Source organism: Eumetopias jubatus, unplaced genomic scaffold (assembly GCF_037043125.1).
Source record: "Eumetopias jubatus isolate StellerSeaLion01/CBP00866 unplaced genomic scaffold, mEumJub1_p1.0 scaffold_9, whole genome shotgun sequence".
Taxonomy (NCBI): domain Eukaryota; kingdom Metazoa; phylum Chordata; class Mammalia; order Carnivora; family Otariidae; genus Eumetopias; species Eumetopias jubatus.
Genome location: NW_028274815.1, coordinates 136140875 through 136160433, shown reverse-complemented (window position 1 = coordinate 136160433; position 19559 = coordinate 136140875). Strand labels below are relative to the sequence as shown.

At 50.7% G+C, this 19559-nt stretch overlaps 1 protein-coding gene across 1 annotated transcript; it reads left to right on the top strand.

Annotated features, from left to right (window-relative positions):
- The first annotated feature begins 206 nt into the window (after nucleotides 1–206).
- ANKRD60 (ankyrin repeat domain 60) lies at nucleotides 207–9774 on the top strand. The gene is made up of 4 exons (XM_028089171.2): nucleotides 207–594; nucleotides 5368–5498; nucleotides 7058–7223; nucleotides 9473–9774. The coding sequence occupies exons 1-4, from the start codon at nucleotides 207–209 to the stop codon at nucleotides 9772–9774; spliced, it is 987 nt and encodes a 328-aa protein (XP_027944972.2).
- Nucleotides 9775–19559: the final 9785 nt, after the last annotated feature.

The window sequence follows — 19559 nt, the reverse complement described above, 5'->3', positions numbered from 1 at the left end:
CCAGACCGTAGGCCCTGAATTTTGCAAAGACTGTATTGCAAACAGCTGGGGACTGGAGGGGTCCTTAGGGCTGCCAGGTTACAGTTAGTGACCGGGAGAGCAGCTTGGAGGCTCCCGGGGTCGTCCGCGGGGCTCTGCCGGGCGCGGGGCGGGGGGCGTGGTGACGCGGGGAGGCTGTGCTGCGGGGGGCCATGAGGCGGGGGGCCATGCGGCGGGGGGCGGGCACGGCGGGCGGCGGCGGAGCATGGCCGGGGGCGCCGCGGGGGGATGCCCTGGGCTCCGACCCCGCGGCGTCTGGGCGGTGGGGGCGGAGGGCGGGCTCAGCCGGCCCGCGGCCCCTCTCCGTGCAGCCCCCGGCCCGCGCCCCCGGCCCAAGGGGCGTTGGGTCGCCGGAGGCCGCGAGTCCGGCGCTCGACTTAGCCCCAGACGCCTCCCCAGAAGTCTTCGCTATGCGGGTGCGGCTGGAGGAGACCGGGGAGATGTTCCAAGTGACAAACTGCCGCAGCGACATGACGGTGCGGGAGCTCAAGGAGGAGCTGGACCTCACAGTCGGCATCCCCTTGGACCTGCAGCGGCTCCAGTACCTGGACCAAGGTGGCCCCTGCCCACCCCTTTCCCTCCCGCGTGTATGGCCTCCACCGGGGCACCGGGTCCCCTTCTAACCCTGCAGTCCCCGAAGGGACCCCTGCCCGCGTGAGGACCCCCGCCGCCCAACCCCCAGGTGTCAGAACAAACCCCACCCCTCGCCCTGGAAGCCCCAGATGGAAAAGCCAGCCCAGGCCATGAAAGGAACTTCCCAATCCCGACAAACCAGGTTCACATTAAACCTCAAATCTCAGGGCACACCCTGTCCACAGCAAGACCCTAATCCACAAATCCTGCCTATGCCAGGACTCTGGTCCCAAAGCAAGTTGTTTAGTCAGACCTGCCAACCCTGAGCAGATCCTGTCCATGTTAGGTCCCCAAATCTCAACAAAGGCGCTGCTGCCCCAGCAAGACCTCTCAGACCCTCAAGCTGCCCTTGTATTTATCAGAGACCCAAATCCCAAAGCCACCAGGTCCACATAAGACCAGAAGCCTGAAACAAAGCCTGTCCTCAATGGGACCCTACAATCTAGGGCAAACCTTCCCATGTCAGGACCCCAAACTCAAAGCAAACTTCCAAAAACCCATGTTGGACTCATAACCCCTCCCCCCCCCCCAGTCCTCTAGCCAGCCATATCCACAAAAGGATGCCAAAGCCTGAAGCAAACTGTGCCCAAGACTGAAGCCCAAATCTCCAGGGTAATTACAACTACCTCAGAACCGCAAATCCTCTGGCTACTGTGTCTACACAAAGATGCTAAACCTCAAAACAAACCATGCCCAATTCAGGACCCCCAAACCCAGAGCAAATCTGCCTAGGACTAAACCCCAAATCTCCAGGGTAACCAAGACTACCCCAGAACCCCACATCCTCCGGCAGCCATGTCCATACAAGGATGCTGAAGCTCAGAACAAATTCTGCCCACTTCAAGAGCCCCAAACCAAGAACAAACTTGGCCAAGACTGAACCCCAGATGCCCAGGCTAACCATGCGACTCTCAGAACCCTGAATCCTCTAGCAACCATGTCCACCGAAAAGGACACCTAATGCCTGAAACAAACTGCCTGCCCCAGGACCCCATATCTCTATGCCAACTATGCCCATGTTTGAACCCCAAATAAATCCCCAAGCTACCCCTGCTTGCAACAGAAACCTGTATCCCAAGGCAGATTCTACCCAGATCATGACCCTAAATCCCAGAGCACACAAACTCATTTCTGAGCCCCCAGTCTCTAACTAGCCACTTACGCATCCAAACCCCAATCCATTGGCCATCTCTAAGTGAGGATGCCAGGACCCAAAATGAACTCTTCCCCCATCTGGAAGCCCGTTCCCAAGCTCACCATGACCGCACCAGAACACCAATCCCAAGCAAAATATGCTCATAAGGTCTCCAAAGCATGAGACAAACTTCACCCATAATAGGACCCCAAAACTCATGCCAAACATACCCATATCTGAACCCTAAATCTCATGGAAACCATGTTTAAGCCAAACATACCCATGTAAGGAAGCCAGAGTTTAAAGCAAACCTTGCCTCCGTGAGGACCCCAAAACTCGAAGCAAGCTCTACTTGTATTACATCCCAAATCCCTCAGCCAACCTTATCCACACCAGAACCCCAAGCTCTAGACCAAATCTTGCCCATCTCAGGACTCCAAATCTCAGAGCAGAACCTGTCGCCACCAAAACCCCCAATTCCCAAGGGCTGACCTATCCGATTCCTTATACTCAGTGGCTACAGTACCTAGGACTACATTAGAACCCCAAATCCCAAAACAAGTCCTGCCCATTCAAGGACTCCACATCCCAGAATAGACCCTTCCTATACTGGGACCCCCAAACAGAAAGCAAACCTTGCCTTCATCAGAACCCCACATCCAGAGCAAACTCTGCCCTTGTCAGGACCCCAAATCTCAAGGCAAACCCTACCCACCCAAATATTGGCACTAACCCAGTTTGTATCAGAACCCTGAATCTCAAGCAGTGTTCTTGTCCATGTCAGGTGCTCAAAACTAGCCCAATCGGAATCAGAGCCCAGCACCCAAAGCTCACTGTGGCTAAATCAGGACCCCAAAGGCCCCTATCCAGACAGATCCCATGTGGGTGGCACCCAGTGGAGGGCGAGGGCTCTAGAGCCCCATCTCTCCATCCATCAATCTCCATCCCTCAGCCTGAGGGACCTGGCTGTCCTTGTCCCGATCCCTATAATATTTAGGATATGAGAACAGGGTCAAAGCCCCTGGGCTCCATCATCTCCCCACCCGGTTGAAATCAACGCAAAAATACTTCAAGAAAATGGATGTATAAAAAACTCTGTGGGCTGCAGCACAGCGGATGTGCACAGCGATATTGCAGGGATACCGCAGTTGTACTGCAGGGCCGGGAAGCGATGGAGACAGGCAGAGATCTGAGAGCAGCCTGTCTCCACAATCTCCGTCCCCCCAGACACTGCTCTTCCGGGGCTCAGTTTCCTAAGCTGCAACGCAGAGCCTTTCGGCTCTAGAATTCTCAGTGCTGGGTCCCCCTCTAGACAGGGATGATTTGGGCCAGAATACCTTCCTTTGCTCTCTTTGTGGCAGGTTAAGCACCTTCTGTGACATCCTTATTTTGCTATAGTAGTGTTTGGAAGATGCTCTGGGGCATTTTTGAGGCTTTATTTGGAAAGAAGTTTGTATCTCAAACCCAGTCTCTATTTAACACATTAACGTTGAGGTTGAGCTGTTGAAGGATAGTAAGCGTTCCAAAACAAGTAATTCGAAAATTATGTATCCTGAACTACAAATGTCTGGCACCCCTTCTGTTAGTTTATTTTCCCCGATGAGCTGTGCTGAGCCATAAATTCAAGAGAGCTACGAGGCAATGGAAGACACCTAGTGACTTGTACGATGTCACAATCCTCTCGCTCAGCAAGCACTTAGCAACTGGGAGAAGCTTGACCTCTCCTGCCGTTGCAAGCCCTCCTGTTGACAGCAAACAAAAAAAAGAAAGAAGGTACTACTACATTAAGAAAAGTAAATGTGGGTTCCTGCCCATGAATAACCTGCTGATGCCTCTTTACCCACCTAAAGGTGGCCAGGGAGGGTCACATGAGATAATGTGTGCGTGAAAACCTTGAGAGACACAAATCTAAAAGGGGTGAGCAAAATTCATGGACGAGGGGCGATCTTACACATTTGTTGTCAACTCTAATAATTTAGCTGGTGGTAATTAGTATTTGTGTAAGCTGAAGGCAGTTGCTGCCTGCCTATAAAGAGAGAATGCTCTGATTTCTCGAAGAGAGCTATTCAGCATGTGTGAATTGCACTCTTGTCTTTCTTAGGGAAACACAGCTTTACTCGATTTTTTTCAAAGTTGTTAGGAAGTCAAGTTGTCTTACTGATGACTACTGATTATCCTCTGTGTTAGAACCACAAATAAGACCCTAATTAACAAATTTGCTAATCGCTATTCCCTGTTCATACCCACCATCCGAAGTTTCTCGTAACCACCAAAGGGGGCCAATGGAGCCTACAGCGACTCATGCATGGCACTGGGGGAAAGGCAGGTCTGGTTGGAGTCCTGGTTTTGCTATTTCCTGGGCGTAGGAGCCTCAGTTTGCTCACCAGCAAATGGAAATGACAAACCTGGCTCGTCATGAGGATTAAAGAGTGTAGGTGCTTGGGACAGGCACTTAGTAATCCCTCAGTCGTGAATCCAAACAACTCATGAATTCCACTCGGAATAATGGATAACCTGACCTGGCCGAGTTGAGACTTTACACTTGCGGCATCACTTGTAGAGAAAAGAAATTATGATGTTATTCTTAAGCAAGATTATAGGTGGCTATGTAAGGGAACATGTTTATTTAAAAAGATAAACTGAAGACAACTTCACTTAAAATGCTCTAGAGTCCTCTTCTATATTCTATCATCCTGACAGGCTTTCCCAAAGGGTCTGAACGTATGAAGTGTGAGTAGATCCACTCACCCCATTGTTTCATACTAGTGGAGGGTTGTTCTGGGTGATGACATAAAGGAGTTCTAAGGCCCCAAGTCCAAATCATGGTGAATGGCAACGTGACAACATTTACATTACCATAAATGCTCAACTGGGGCAGTTTTGTCCCCCAGGGGCCATGTGGCAACATCTGGAGACCTTTTGGGTGGTCACAACTAGGTGAGGCTGCTACTGGCATCTACTGGGTAGAGGCCAGGGATGCCGCTACCACCCTTCAGTGCCCAGGGCGGGCCCCACCACAACGAACAATCCAGTCTAAAATGTCAATTGTGCCAAGTTTGAAAAAAAAAAAAAAACCCTGCTGTAGAGTAGCATTTGAAAGATGCAACAAAGTTTTGCCATTGTTACATCCTTAACCAGCTGTTGACAACACTAACCAGAGATAAGTATTTTAGTTTCATGTATGACGCACGGAGGTCCATTGTGCCGAGTCTGTAATGTAGTTACTTCAAGTAGTCCTATTTATAGTTTCCCTCATAAAATGACTTTACTGCCTCATGTATTTTTTTTTGCAATAGAACAAGTTATAACTACAGAATTTTAGAAATTGTTGCCTTTTGGGGGGGGGGCTTGGCTTCTGTTTGAGCCGAGCCAAATTAATTTTCTAAAAAGCATTAATGACCACAAACAGACTCATATGGAGTCATCAAATGAGATTAGTGCTCAACGTTTTCAAATGATGTTTGTGATACCCAAGGTCAGATCATCTCTTAAGATAACCAGTGTAATAGTTTATCTTTAATACCCTCTTTTTTTTTTAAAGAAAAAATTATTCCCTGTAGGAGTTTTGATGGATGATACTACGTTGAAGTTCCATGATGTTGTTCCTGGTGGAATTATTTCATTATGTATCTGGCATTATGATGGATGGACGGAACTGGTTTTGGCGGCTGTGGAAGGGGATCCCAGTAAGGTGCTTTCATGCTTCTCTAAATGGATATTGTACTTCATGAAGCAACCATAAACTGTGTCTTGTGTGTGTGTGTGTAGGGGGGGATTCAGTCTTTCATGTGAATATTTGAGTAAAAGTTTCAGAGTAGGAAAAAACAGAACTTGGAGTCATGTCATAATGATCAAATACTATATTGAGAGTTTCCACTCACTCTTGGATTTGCTATTTCATGGTATTCACTTATAACCCACCCCCACACGCACACCCCAAAGAAAAAGGAGCCAGGGTGGTGCATTTTCTATTCACATGTGTATTTTGTAAAGTTGAAAACCTGATTTAACAGTGGGTGAAGGGCTCCGGAGAACTGGGAAGTGCACAAGCTAGAGCATGTGATAGGTCAAAAATCCTAATGGGGGTCTGCCCCTCCCCTAAGGTGGCAAGACCACACACCACTCGATACACAGCAGGTGCCTAGTGCCTACTCTTTGCCAGGCCTTATGCTTGGCTCTCAGCTGAGCTCTGGGGTGGGCAGCGGGGAGAAGGGAGGAGGAAACCAGGAAACCAGAACATCTATACCCAACAGAGAAGATGGGGGTGGGCGGGTGGCGCAGAGGAGGGGGCGAGTGTATGTTCCTTCTAGAAAGTACATTTGGATGAAAGGCTATGAGCGTGTGAGGAGAGGGTTTACTTCCAGCCAGGGAAGGCTGGCTGTAGGCAGCTTGCGGGGATCAGGTCCGGGAGAGGTGGGTGGTCTCTAGGGAGGCAAACCCTGCCTGTGTGGGGGAGCCTTAGAAGGAGGGGTGGGGCCTGTCCCAGCTTGTCGAGCATCCCCTCCAGGTCCTTCCCTGGGGGCCTCTGCTCCCGGCCTTCCCCTGCCTCGCCTCTGCCACCGGGGCCTCGGTCCTGCTTGGGTTTTCTGGCTCTTGCTCTGAACCCGGGGATTCCTTCCTGTCTCCCACACTCTGGGGCTCTGCCTCCCCCCACTGCCGCCCCCACACCAGATGCCCCGCATCTGGGACGGAGTTCCTCTCTGCCAGAGCCCGCAGCCTTCCTCTCGTGCTCAGGGCCTCACTTCACCACGAGATGATTATATTATGGGGCTATTTTTCATCCGTGAGTGGAGTTCAGAGTGTTCCAAACGTTAACGGAGACAATGGGCCCGAAAATAGATCGGAAGGCCAGAATGCATCAAGTCTCCAGAGAAGTGCATTCCCCTCTGGGGAGGCCACTTCGTGTCGTCTGGTGTCTTCCTTAATGGCCACAACCACCTTCCTCTGGACACCCAGAAAAGCTATTTTCTCTCTTCAAAACACCGACAGGAAGAATTTCCTGCCTCCCGAGCCTGCCTGATGGTAAATGCGTATTTCCTGGACATGTATAGAGCGCGGTCAACAATGTCCTCCCCTGGGTGTGTTCCAGCTTCTCAGTTAGGGTTTGCCCTTTTCTGTTCCCATCACGAGCCTTAACTGGGCCTTCGAGCAACCCTCCCCTCAGGAGGGTCCAGGTACCCACCAGCCAGGTGTACCTGCACTTTGGAAATAACTCAGACTCACTGTGTGGTCCCCCTTTATCCTGCCCAGCTCTCCTGCCTCGGTGTTGATGAAGACTCTCTCTACCAAACTGCAAATTCGCAGCATTTGGAACACAAGCAGTGGAAGGCCTGGATCGCTCAGAGAGCATTCGTGGCCTTGTACATTACCTCTCACAGAGGCCACTCGGATGCTGTGCAGTACCTTCTAGAACATGGTAATTCTGAGAGACGGCTGAGTATGTTCACAAGGTGGAGTCTTCTGTGGGTAGGGAGGACAGAGTGGCTTGTCTTCCTGGGCCCTTGAGCAATGGCGTCCTGGACCCAAGTTGTGTCAACCATCAATCATGGTCCCCGTGGGCCACTGGCTCTCTGTCTGTAGGGGTCTTAGGACATGCTGAGTAAAAGCTGTTGTCCCCTCTCTTGGCCGGGTCTCAAGAAGATTCTTTCTGTTGTGGGAGATGGAATTTTTAGACACTAATTCATAGCCAGAAGAGCTTCCTGGTCTCTTACAACACTGCTGGAGATGTTCCTAAACTCCCTGTGTTATTTCTGCCCCACCTGAAGTTGGGTTTCTGCCACGGTCTGAGAGCTCTAGCCCCAAGTTGGCATCGCTCTCTTGGGGTGTGTGTGTGTGTGTGTGTGGGTGTGGGTGTGGGTGTGTGGCAGGAGGGCCAGTCTCCTTTCTCCATGACTTTGAATTATTTCCCTCAAGAGACCCTTGCCTCAAACCCTCTTTTCATCTCCTCTCCATCCCTGTCTCTGCCCACCCTTCAAGGACAAGTTGCCCCCTCTCTCTCTGTTGATAGAAGTAGAAGCCTTGGCCTGCATTGTCTCTGAATGTGAGGGCTTGCATGAGATCTGCAGGAGCACACTTTATCTTCCCTGGACGTAGGATATTTTTGGGAAAAGAGGCCCTCAGGTTGAGGTGTCGACCATTCCAGAACAATAGACAATGGCCGCAGACTGCCCAGGCCGCCGGCTTCCTCAGGAACAGGAAGAACATGTGACGGACTGTTTGGTCAGGGGTTTGAGGCCCAGAAGTGGGCCTCATCCGAGGGTCTCCCCTATCAGCTTGTCTTCCAATCCGAACCTTTCCTGCCCGCGGTCTTGACCCCGGCCTCTCTCTGCGCCTCTTTGCCTCTTTTGCCACCTCCACCAGGCAAGGTGCAAGCATCCCCAGGGCCAGGGCAGGATGACTGGCGCTCGCATGTTGGGTAGAGGTTTTCCTGACTATTCTGCTTCTTCCTCCACTGCTTTCTGCACGCCGCCTGTTGTGGGATGAAATATGGGCCGTTCACAGACCAGCAGTCCTTTAAGCTCATAAAAAGTCATTTTCACTCTGATGGAACTGTGATGTATTTGAAAGCCCCAGTTAAAACATTACAGCCAGCTTTGCAAAGTTTTCTGTCCTTTGCACACAGCCGCCGCAAAGCCATGCTGAGGCTGAGGCTGGGCGTTATGAGAACCTATTTAAAACGTTACCTCACCGACCAGCCATAGCTCATAAAAACTGGCTAGAGAAATGTCAGCTGCTTGTAATTGAATTGCCTTGTTTTCTGTGTCATGATATTTGTTACCCAGAATTTGATTCAATTCAACAAGTCCATATTGGACACCTGTCATTAGCCCATCCATCTGCGGGAGGCAGTGAGGAATTCAATCGAAGTGAAATCTGTCCATGAGTCAGGCTGCCCGTCGTCTGTCATTTCCCGAGCGCCTGTCTTTTCTAGGCATCGCGCTACGTGCCGGGGATGAAAACAGCAGTGATCAAAACAAGTGTGTTTTCTGCCTTCGTGGAGTTTATGAAGGGAAGTCAGCAAATTATTACAAATAATTAATTCCATGGTCAGTCGTGCGTGGCATGTTCTGAAGATGCAGAATGTCTACTGAGCATATACAGGGGGGCGGGATTCCTGGGGAGGGGGGCTAAGGAAGGCTTTCCTGAGGAAGTGTATGGAGGATAAAGAAGGATGGAGTTAGCCAGGGGTGGCGGGGGTGGGGGGGGTAGAAATGGGTAACAGTGCTGTTAACAAAGGGAACAGCATGTGCAAAAGGCCTGGGGCGGGATGCGGGAGCAGGGGGTATTTAAGGCATAAAGATAGAAGCCTGGTAAAATTGGAGCATGGAGGGAGGGGGGGAAGAGCGTGGTGTGGGGAGGGTGGCAGGGTGAGATAGAGCAGTAACAATCTAGAAAATGACCCCAAGGGTAGTGGATGCCAGAAATGGGGTTTGAGCAGGAGCGTGCCATGGGCAGACTGGAGGCAAGGCAGAGCCGGGTGCTGGGACAGTGCAGTGACGCCTCCTCCCTTATACTCGGTGCTGGGTCGGGGGCAGTAATTAATTCTCCCAAGCATTCTTTTTACAACCTCACCCCTCCCGAGCTTCTCTTCTTGAATGTGATCCTGGAGGTGAGGCTCCTGGCCGGGAGGGTGAGCCTCGCTCAGTCAGCTGTCTTATTTTACAGGAGCCGACAGTCTCAGCAGAACCCCCATGGGCAGGACAGCCCTGCACGTGGCCGCAGCCATGGGCCGTCTGGATTGTATAAGCCACCTGCTCAAGTACGGAGCCTCCATCAACGAAAGAGATGACAGGGGGGAGAGCCCCATGTCCATCGCCCGGCGCCTGAACCGCAGGCACAGTGAACGGAGGATGTTCCTCTTTTACTGGATGGCAAAGTCGGGGACAAAGGACCCAAAGAACTTGATCACGAACAAGGTTTTTCGCAGGGCGAAGTCCAGGTTTGGCTCCAAGAAGAGCCAACTTTGACTCGCCCTGGGAACATTTGCACCTCGAAGCTGACTTGGGTCACTTTTCAGAGTTCAAATTCGCAGTGGCCCTCGGGGAGCAGGAAGCCAAGGAAGCATGGCAATTAATCTGAATCAGATACTCAATTATGGGTCCTGTTTGCAAATGACTTGGGGAGGGTGTTGATGGAAGTAGGTGAGTTTGTGTTCATTCCGTAATCCGCTACGGACTGAGTGGGTCTCTGATGCCAGCTGTTAATTTTAAGCTATTTGTACATTGTATCCAATAACGCTGCTTGGGGTGATGAGAGCCAATTACCTTCTCTCCTCTCGAGTCTGGAGACCATCTAATGCGTCAGCATAATAGAAGTAGTAGCAGTGATGAGAACAGCACTGTTGCTATTGCCGAGAACAAGGGCTGGCAAATGTCGGGGGGGTGGGGGTGGGGGAGTCGTGTGCAGGGTGGGCTGTGAGTTTCAGTTTGTAAAGCTCAGGAACTGCGCGCTACGTGCTGTTGCCGCTAGTGGTGTTCCAGAAGTTTTCCTGAGCCATCTCTGAGGGGTCTGCTGCTTGAATTGGGGCTTGGGGGGTGGGGGACAAGAGAAGCAGAGAGAGCTTGGTTCTCTGGTCACGTCCTCTACCAGGGTGCCTTTATTAGTCTTGGGGAAAGGTGATAAGTTGCCATGGGTTTGGGGATGACAACGAGCTTGTAGAGGAGAGAATCAGAACTGGAACCTTCTGTGCTCTGGTCCTCCCTATCTGCAGTGGTCCAAGCACACCTCTCCCCAGCACCCCTCCTCCCTCCAGCGTTCTCCTTCCCTGCTAGGTCCCCACGTGGCAATGCCATCATCCTTCCTGTGTTTAGTTCCAGGCTCTGTACCTCACAAGGGGCCCAGCCTGCCATGTGCCTGAGCTGGGAATGGGAGCCAGAGGGGAAGCTGACATGCACAGCCCTGTCTGGAGAGCGCGCCATGAATCAGCTCCAGCAGAAATGCGAGCCAAGGGCGGCTAGATTTTTCCAGAGCCTTTTGATAGGATACATTCTGCCTTTTAAGTGTTGACTTGAATTTTTTTAAAGACATGGTGGCGTGGTACAGAAGGAGTAGCAGATCTGAGGCACATCTATGCGATGGCCTCCTATTGCCAAACTCTACCCCGGTTCGGTGAGGAAAGTGGCAGAAGCAACTCAAGGCACCTGGAACATTTGCGGCTCGGAAGCCACAGGCTCGAGCGGCCGTGGGTCTTGCTGGGTGATAGGTATGGTCCACACTCCCACCCCACAGTTATGTATATTTCTCTAAAGCCCTATATTCTGGCATGACTTCTGGGACCTGTGTCTGTGACAATGGCCTCTCGACCATGGAAGTTCTGTTTTCAAAGTGATGGAAAACAGCCCCGTATCCCGGCTACACTTCTTTCTGACACACATCCCGATAACTGGATTCAGCTTTTAAATTAATTGGCTGCATTTCCTGCTGTCATAACAAGGAAGATCCGTGTTGATGATGTGGCTTTACACTCGGTAGACGTGGCTGTACCCAGCGCAGCAATCTGTTTGACAAATAATAGTCAGAAAAAAAAAAAAATAGAGCTCAGCATCAACTGTGTCAAAACTGAGATCTTGTTTTTGGCAGACATTCTCCAAAGTCAGTAGACAGATATTAAATAACCCCATCCGTTGGGTCAATTCATTTAGCTAATGAGGTGTGCTGGCGGGGCGACTCGGGCACCCTTTTAACTTAACAAGTGGCATTACTCAAAGTCATGTGTTTGCCAGAAGCTTTGCTCTGTTGTCTCTGTTGTTACCAGAGCCAACTGCCTGACACTTGTCCCCAAAACTTTGGAAGCAAACACTGTATCTTCATATGCCCCTAATTCAATTAAACACTCGGCCAGAAAAGGGGCAAGTTCTAAACTCCGTGGCTGACATTTGGCTCAGTCTGTGACAGGGTCATGCGCACGCTCCTACAGGTCCTGGGGGCTCTTCATTAGAGACAAATCTTACCGTACTATCTATTATATTCAAACAAACTGGCATCACGTACTGAATAAAATATGTCCATAGCCAAAGAAGAGTTGATTTGCAATCAGTCGCAATCACGTTACGTGTCATAGATATTTCATTAAGCTTTTTTTTTTTTTTTTTGGTGGAGCCAACAGAAAAATTTTTTGTGGGGTCAATTCAAGCATTTTTGTGGGACCCTGAAATCCTTCTAGATCCAAGACCCTGGGGATGGTCTTCAGTGTGAATCACTGTGGTCCGTGATCGCCCAGGTGGGTCTCACTGCGAGTGCAGGATGGGGTGGGCTGCCCCTTGGAAGGGGGCTCTGGTTAGTCTTCTGGGTACAATACCCAGCTCTGTTCTCCCTGGGTCAGCCTGGAAAACAGCCCTTGGGGGGTGGGGGACTGCTCATTACAGGCAGATAATGAGACCTGTGCCCCCCACATGTTCCCACTCACCTTGCCTGCCAGGATGCTCAGCTGGGGCAAATACCCTCCCCTTGCGCTTGCCCTGAATGAGTTATAACAAGTTGTTCTTTCTTGTACACATGTTTAATTGGAAGTTGCCTCAAATCTTTTCTAGAAGGCAATGCAGTACAAATCAGAAAGAGGTCATACACACTGTGGGGTCCAGAGGGCAATGTGAACATCTTGGTCAGGCCTGGTTCGGCTGACCCAGCCTCCTAGCCATCCAGCCCCTGGGTCCCCCTGCCGCAGCCATGGCCTCAGAGGCAGCTGGACAGAGATGCAGAGTTTTCCTCTGCATCCAGTCTATCTGCCTGGTCTCCAGCATCCTCCAGAACCTGGATGTGGGCACCTTGGCTGCCCCTCTGGACCCCAGGCTACCCCCTGGGTCTCTCTCTTGCCACTGAATCTCCCTGCATCTTGGACCCTGTTGCTTTCCTCACCCGAGGACAATTCACCAACCAGAGCTTCCCAGAGAGCTGGAAGGAAGGGCATTCCCCCTGGTGGCAACTTGGGGGACTTTCTCTGTGGCCCTGAGACTGCTTCAAATGACACTGAGACACAGGCTGGGGGCATTAGTCTCTGTGCAGATTGCTCTGAGTCCTGATTCCAATAAGGAGAAAGTCTGTTTGGTGCTAGTATGCCTTTGACCCCTTCCCCACCCTCACCAATCTCCCCTTTAACATAGAGCAGGCTTCTGCAGGCAAGAGGATTGTGCCGGGATTGAAAAGCAGGGTCTTGTTCCCGGGGTATTTGTGGGCCTGGATTCTATCCCTTTCTCCACTCCTAGTGCGTGTGTGACCTTGGGGGCAAACTGTCAAGGGCCAAGGGCCTCAGCTTCTCCGTCCGTCAGAGTCTTGTCGTCTCCATTCTAACCTGCTCATGTTTTGGAGACGAGAGGACAGATGAGGCAGAGCGCTTGGGGCCCGAAGCCTCGCCACTGTGGCCCTACCGGGCTGGCCATCCGGCAGGTGGGGTTGAGAACTTTCCTTCTCCATCGGCTGTGTGGCATGGGGCCAAGCAATTGCATCTCTCAGTGTCTTCGTCTGTAACATTCGGGTAATAAAACCTGCCCCTGTCATCACTGGAGGGATTAAATGCCTGGCACAGAGCAGACACTTGAAAAATAGTGCCCATTATTATTATTATTACTAGCACCACTTAATTTGCTTAAAATGTTTACTCACTGGGAATCAATACGCTCCCGGTTTCCAGATAGACTCATAAATTTTCAGCAAACCTTATACAATAAGAGTCTCCATCCAGAACTAATAATTCCCAAAGTGAGAGATAAATAATTTCCCTGAAACTTGCTGATTTTGGTATTAAGTACAGGGCTTCTTCAGCAACTTCCAGAAAGTCGTTCCGAATTGAAAACAACAGGGCCAGTTGCGCAGGAGGGGGAAAAAAAAAAAAAAAAAAAAAAAAAAGCTCTAAGATGAGAGGAAAATTCCAGGCGCTCTGCTCTGCCTCCGCAGGGCCGGCCTGACGATGTGAGCATCCAGCAGAGGGCACAGAAACCCATTAGCATTTAGAAAAACGCTGGTGTTTGTGTTCACTGGAAATGTCAGAGATGCTGCAGTCTGCGCCACGTTGGAAACTCAAGAGCAGGGCTCAGTGGTGGGGGCTCGCAGGCGGGCTTCTCTGCCTGAGCCCCCGAAATTGTCTGCAAAATGTGCGTGTGAGCGCACACGTGTGCTCTGGGGGGAACTTCAGAGCTCCCATCACATTCCAGAAAGGATCTGCGGACCCCCTGCCCGGGGGTCCCCAAACCTGGGCTACGTAACGGGGCCAACCCCACCCATGGTCAAATCCCACCATTGTGCCCATACAGTGTCCTACTGAGCCACCCTTCGGTTGGTGTGCAGGGTCAGTTTGCCACGGGAAGAATGATAGACACTGGTCACATCTGGCCCTGCGATGTGCGCATGTGCGCGAGCCGGCGCAGGGGAGCTCGGAGGATTCTGATCCACAGTAGGTGCGCCCATGACTCTGTCCAGCGACCCCAGTTTTGTGCCTCCATCCCGCAGAGAAGAAACCCCCCAGAACATAATGAGCCATGTGTGCGAATGTTCATGACAGCTCTTTACGGTGGCAAGTGCCTGGAGACGCTCCAAATGCCCACCAGTGAGGCTGACGGTGGCACCTTTTGCAGCAATTAAGAAATGACTTAATTTCTTAAGACATTAAGGGGTGTGATGTGTCCTGAAGTGAGAAACGGCAAGTGGCCCAGGAGATGTGTATGAGATCACTGAGTTACAATTTTGAAAAAGAGGCAAATCCAATAAATGTGCATATAAGTTTATTTGAGCAAAAATAATGATGTCAAAGATCTTCAGACTCTTAGCGTTGCCTGCTTGAGGTCAGCACTCTTGCTTTATACATCTCTAAACGGTCACGACCAGTGTTTCTCCTCTTATTATGGTAAGATAATGTGAAATTTGTCATTAATGATGTTGTACATATTTGCAATGTTGTGCAACCAACGCCAGTATCTAGTTCTAGAACATTCCATCACCCTACAAAGGAACACTGGACCCATTAACAGTCTACCCCTCTCCCATCCAGTTCCCTCCAGCCCTAGACAATCACCAGTCTACTTTCTGTCTGTATGGATTTGCCCATTCTGGATTCTTCATACAAATTAAGTCAGTATGTATCTGGCTTCTTAGCATGTGTTTTCGGGATTCATCCACACCATAGCGCGTATCAGCACTTCATTCCTTCTTATGGCTGAATAATATTCCATTGTTATCCCTTCATCAGTTGATGGGCATCTGGGTTGTTCCCACTTTTTTTTTTTTTAAAAAGATTTTATTTATTTATTTGAGAGAGAGCACGAGCGGGGAGAAGGGGAGAGGGAGAGAATCTTTCAAGCAGACTCCCTGCCAAGTGCGGAGCCTGACGTAGGGCTCGATCCCATGACCCCGACCTGATCCGAAGGCAGACGCTTAATCAACTGAGCCACCCAGGCGCCCTTTCCACCTTCTGACTATTGTAGATAATGCTGCTATAAATGAGCGTATAAGGATTTGCCTGAGTACCTGTTTTCAGTTCTTCTGGGTATACACCTGAAAGGGGAACTGCTGGGTCATACGGTAATTCTATGTTTAATAGCACGTGTTACATTTGTAATTAAAAATATAGCTAAAAAACAAAGGGAAGAGAAACCCCCACAGGAGCTCTCCAAAGTCTGAGAATCATAATAATCATAATCACCCTGGGCCAGACATTTTGCGTGCATTATCTCATGTAGTCTTTTCTGTGATCCTGAAAGTCAGAGGTCTTCTAGTTCTAGTCCATGCCCACTTTTAATTGAGGAAGCAGACTCAGAGAAGTCAGCAACCTGCCCAGAGTCACACAGTACAAAAATGGCAAAGTGAAGACATCTGACTTTAGAGACCATGCTTTTAACAAGCACCTGACAATGCGCCTGATCACAGGCCATGCTTCTTCTCGAGGGGTGAACCAGCCTGCCTGGTGGCTGTGACTTCGGTTACCTCCCCAAGACCCCCTTGCCCTGTTTACTGGCCCTCCTTGTGAAAGTATTGCAGAAGTGCTCACCCAGAGCCTGGTTAGGACAGGCCACTGGGCTGGGCACCAGCAGGCAGTGCAGAATGCAGGATGGTGGGGCAGATAATAAAACCTCGCAGCACCTCTCCTCCGCGGAGCCCCAGCGACCACAGGACAGGCCCCTGGGGGGTCCTGAATCCTCCCCAGGCCTCCCAGCGTCGGCCAGGAGCTCCCGCCAGGTGGCGCTGCTGGGCGCTGCTGCCTCAGGTGGACGAGCGAGGCGGCCACCAGGTGTCGCAGCGAGACCGCGGATCAACTTTACGGGTCAGCAGGGTCCTCTGATCCAGACCCGGACCTCTCTGGTGCCCCATAGAAATTGTAGATCCTGTTGCATTTGTTAATTTTCTCTTCTCTCTCGAGACCATTATGCCCCAAGGACTTTCCATTCCTCTTTTATGCTGTTTTGATCTTTGTATAGTATAGAATATTTAAAAAAAACCTAACTTTATGTAGATAGTACTTTTCACATAAAGGTAATAATATAAGAATTCAGAAAGAAATATAGTCCTCCAGTTCAAAGATTCTTCCCCCAGGCCCTCACAAATTATGGTCTAGGGGTCAGGGATAAGAGCCAGCCAGCATTAGAGATAAATTCCATTTTTCTTTTAACCCCCCAAAGGGAGGAAAAGTCCAGGATCTTCCTTGCAGTTCTAATGAACATTTTAAATAATGTCTCTATCACCCAGGAGAGGCTGCAACAAGAAAAGCAAGGAGGGGTTTTGCTAATTTAGATGTGTTGAAACTCAGGATCCTCAACGTTATTTCCCCAAAGCGAAGTATAAGCCACAGCCTGCAGAGAAGGGTGGGGCTTGAAATGAGCACACATCAGAGTTATTTTTACCAAATGACACCTTCAAAGAACTTTATGATTTATCTCCACCTGGTAGCAAACTGCAGTGTATTTCATACCTGGTGCATCTCACACATTGTGTAGGAATTATATTTAAATAATGCAAAACCATGTACCAGATTTGCTAAAGCCATAAAGTATCTCATTTGCTTCTTGTGAGGATGCTCGGAAGTTCTATTATTTCCGCCCTGCCCCGCAGAGACAGAGGCTTGGGTAGACAAAGCTGCTTCCTTTGAAAAGAAACGGATTGGTACCCTGCAGCTTGGGGCATTGGACTTCAGACAAATGCACGTGCTAGCAATGAGGGGAGATGACGGACGTGCCGCCCACCCGGGCATGCAACAGGTTTGGTGATGGAGCTTCACATGCTCGAAACTTCCTCTAGGCTCTAGGCCACTCTGATTGGAGTTATGGGGAATGGTTTCATCGTTGCCCCATTGATGCCCTGTGCACCCACCCTGTCAACTTCCCCTCCCTGCCTTGGGTGTTCACTAGAACATTTGGCTATTTTCTGCTATGAATCAACAGCTGTCTGTTGCAAGTCTTTAAAAGCCCCTCCTGGCCCAAATAGAAAGTGCAACCCTTCCTCCACTGAAGCCCCCTCCCCTGGCTAGGGCTGATCGGGGCTGGCCAGGGGCTGGGCTGGTGGCTGTGGGCTTTTGCTCTCTGCCCCCCACACCTGTCCACTCTCCCAGCTGTTTCTGGCGTCTTCGGGATGGGCCCAGGACACAGGGCTCGGGCAGAGAGGTTGCTCGTGGTTCCCCCACCGGCTGCCAAAGGCCTTCTCTTGGGGTTACCAGGCACCGAGTGTGTGTTTGGAGACCCCCCACTTGGGACTTTCACAGTGGTGATCCCCTGCTGACCTCGTAAAACCCACCCTCCTCCCTCTGACTGTTCACCGCCCAGCCTCTGCGTGTTGCCGGGGCAGGCGATACTCTTGGGTAGGACGAGGCGCGTCCTCTTACCTGCCCCTATGTGTGCACTTGGCCCAGGGAACGTAGTCTTTGTCCTTTTACTATGGGATTCTTGAAGTATGGGCTGCTGCCCGGAACCTGATCTAGAATCGGCTGGGCAAACCTTCCCCTGGGCGGGCAGTGAGGTGTCAGGGGCCCCCTGGGGGCATCCTCAGTCCCTGTGAAGGTGTCTCTAGATGCCCTTCACGTGGCTTTTGGTGGTGGGGAGAGTGCGGAGATGCCCAGAGCCCCCTCTGAGAAGACAACTCCCCCCCCCCCGCAAGAAATCCTCACTCCCTGCATTGAGTTTCTAACCTTCTAGAAAATAGTGGCTATTTTCTTTGGAGTAGTGTGTGGGTCTCAGAAGTGGCTTTGGCTCTCTGTTAGCAAGTCCGGGTGTTACCTGAATGGTAAGTGCCTGTCTTCGGAAGGTGGGGATGTATCACATATTGTCTTTAGCCAGGGGCTTCAGCTGAAATTCCAAGAAAACAGGAGACATCCTATTCGACGTTCTGAGAGACAGCGGCAGGCCAGTCTGTCTCTGCCTCATGAAGCTGCCGTTTTGGGGAAGGAATTAAATCTGGGCAGGCTTAGAACCTTCCAGAAACCATTGACATGAGAGCATAGTCATCAATGAGGGCAATAGGAGTGAGATGGGGCAGGAAGGTGGGAGGAGCCTCAGAGGCTGTACGAGTCAGCTGCCCTGCTGCAGAGCCACTGGTGACTGAGTCCTGATCGCATGTTGCTAGGGCGGCTGGCCTGGCACTGCCCCGGCCAGGGCTTGGCTGGAGCGGCCCTGCCCCCCAGGCCTCTCGCCCTCCGTGGATCAGCAGGGTGGCTGGGCGTGGTCTCGTTGCCGCAGAGGCAGGTGAGGGCAGGCGCAGTTGGCGGGGCTCCTTGGAGGTATGGGCTCAGAGCCGCCCAACGGGGACTCCTGGCCATAGATCACTGAACAAGCAAGTCAAGTGGTCAAGTTCAAAGTCAAGGGGTCAGCAATTAGTGAACCTCCAGTGGGATCATACCCAGGTTGACCATTTCTGCCAGATTACTTCACGGCCAACCTCGTGTACATCACAAGGCATGCCTGCAGGCAGTCCCACTGTCAGGGGTAGAAGTTTGAGCTCAGGGTTGAGGTGGTGATGGTAGCCCCTCTCCACTGAGAAGTTATGTTTCCTCCTTTGGACCAGTAGGTCCTTTGGGGATGATTCCTTCACACATTGTGAATACTCTGTTCTCTATCTACCTTTTTTATTATTATGGTAAAACAAATATGACATACAATTTACCATTTTAACCATTTTATTTTATTTTAAAGTTTTTATTTATTTATGAGAGAGAGAGAGAGAGAGAGAGAGAGAGCACAAGTGGGGGCAGGGGCAGAGGGAGAAGCAGACTCCCCACTGAGCAGGGAACCCGACTCGGGTCTCAGTCCCAGGACCCTGAGCCAAAGGCAGACCCTTAACCGACTGAGCCACCCAGGAGCCCCTCATTTTAACCATTTTAAAGTGTATAGTTCAGGGGCATTAAGTACATTCACGTTATTGTGCAACCGTCACCACCACCCATCTCCAGAACTTTCTCATCTTCCCAAACTGAAACCACCCCCACTCACTCCCCATTCCCCCCACCCCAGCCCCAGCTCCCACCATTCTACTCTCTCTGTCTATGAATTTGACTGCTCCGAGTACTTCACAGAAGTGGGATCATCCAATATTTGTGCTCCTACTTGCCTTTTTAAAAAGTAGCTTTGCTGAGATAGAGTTTACATGTCATACAACTCACCCGTTTAAAGTATACAATTCAGTGGTTTTTAGTACATTCACAGACTGGTGCAACTTTCACCTTTATCTGGTCCCAGAACATTTTCCTCCCTCTCAAAGGAGACCCTATACCCAGTAAACAGTTACTTCGCATCCCCTTAGCCCCCCAGCCCCTTGACAACCACTAATCTTTCTGTTCCTAGGT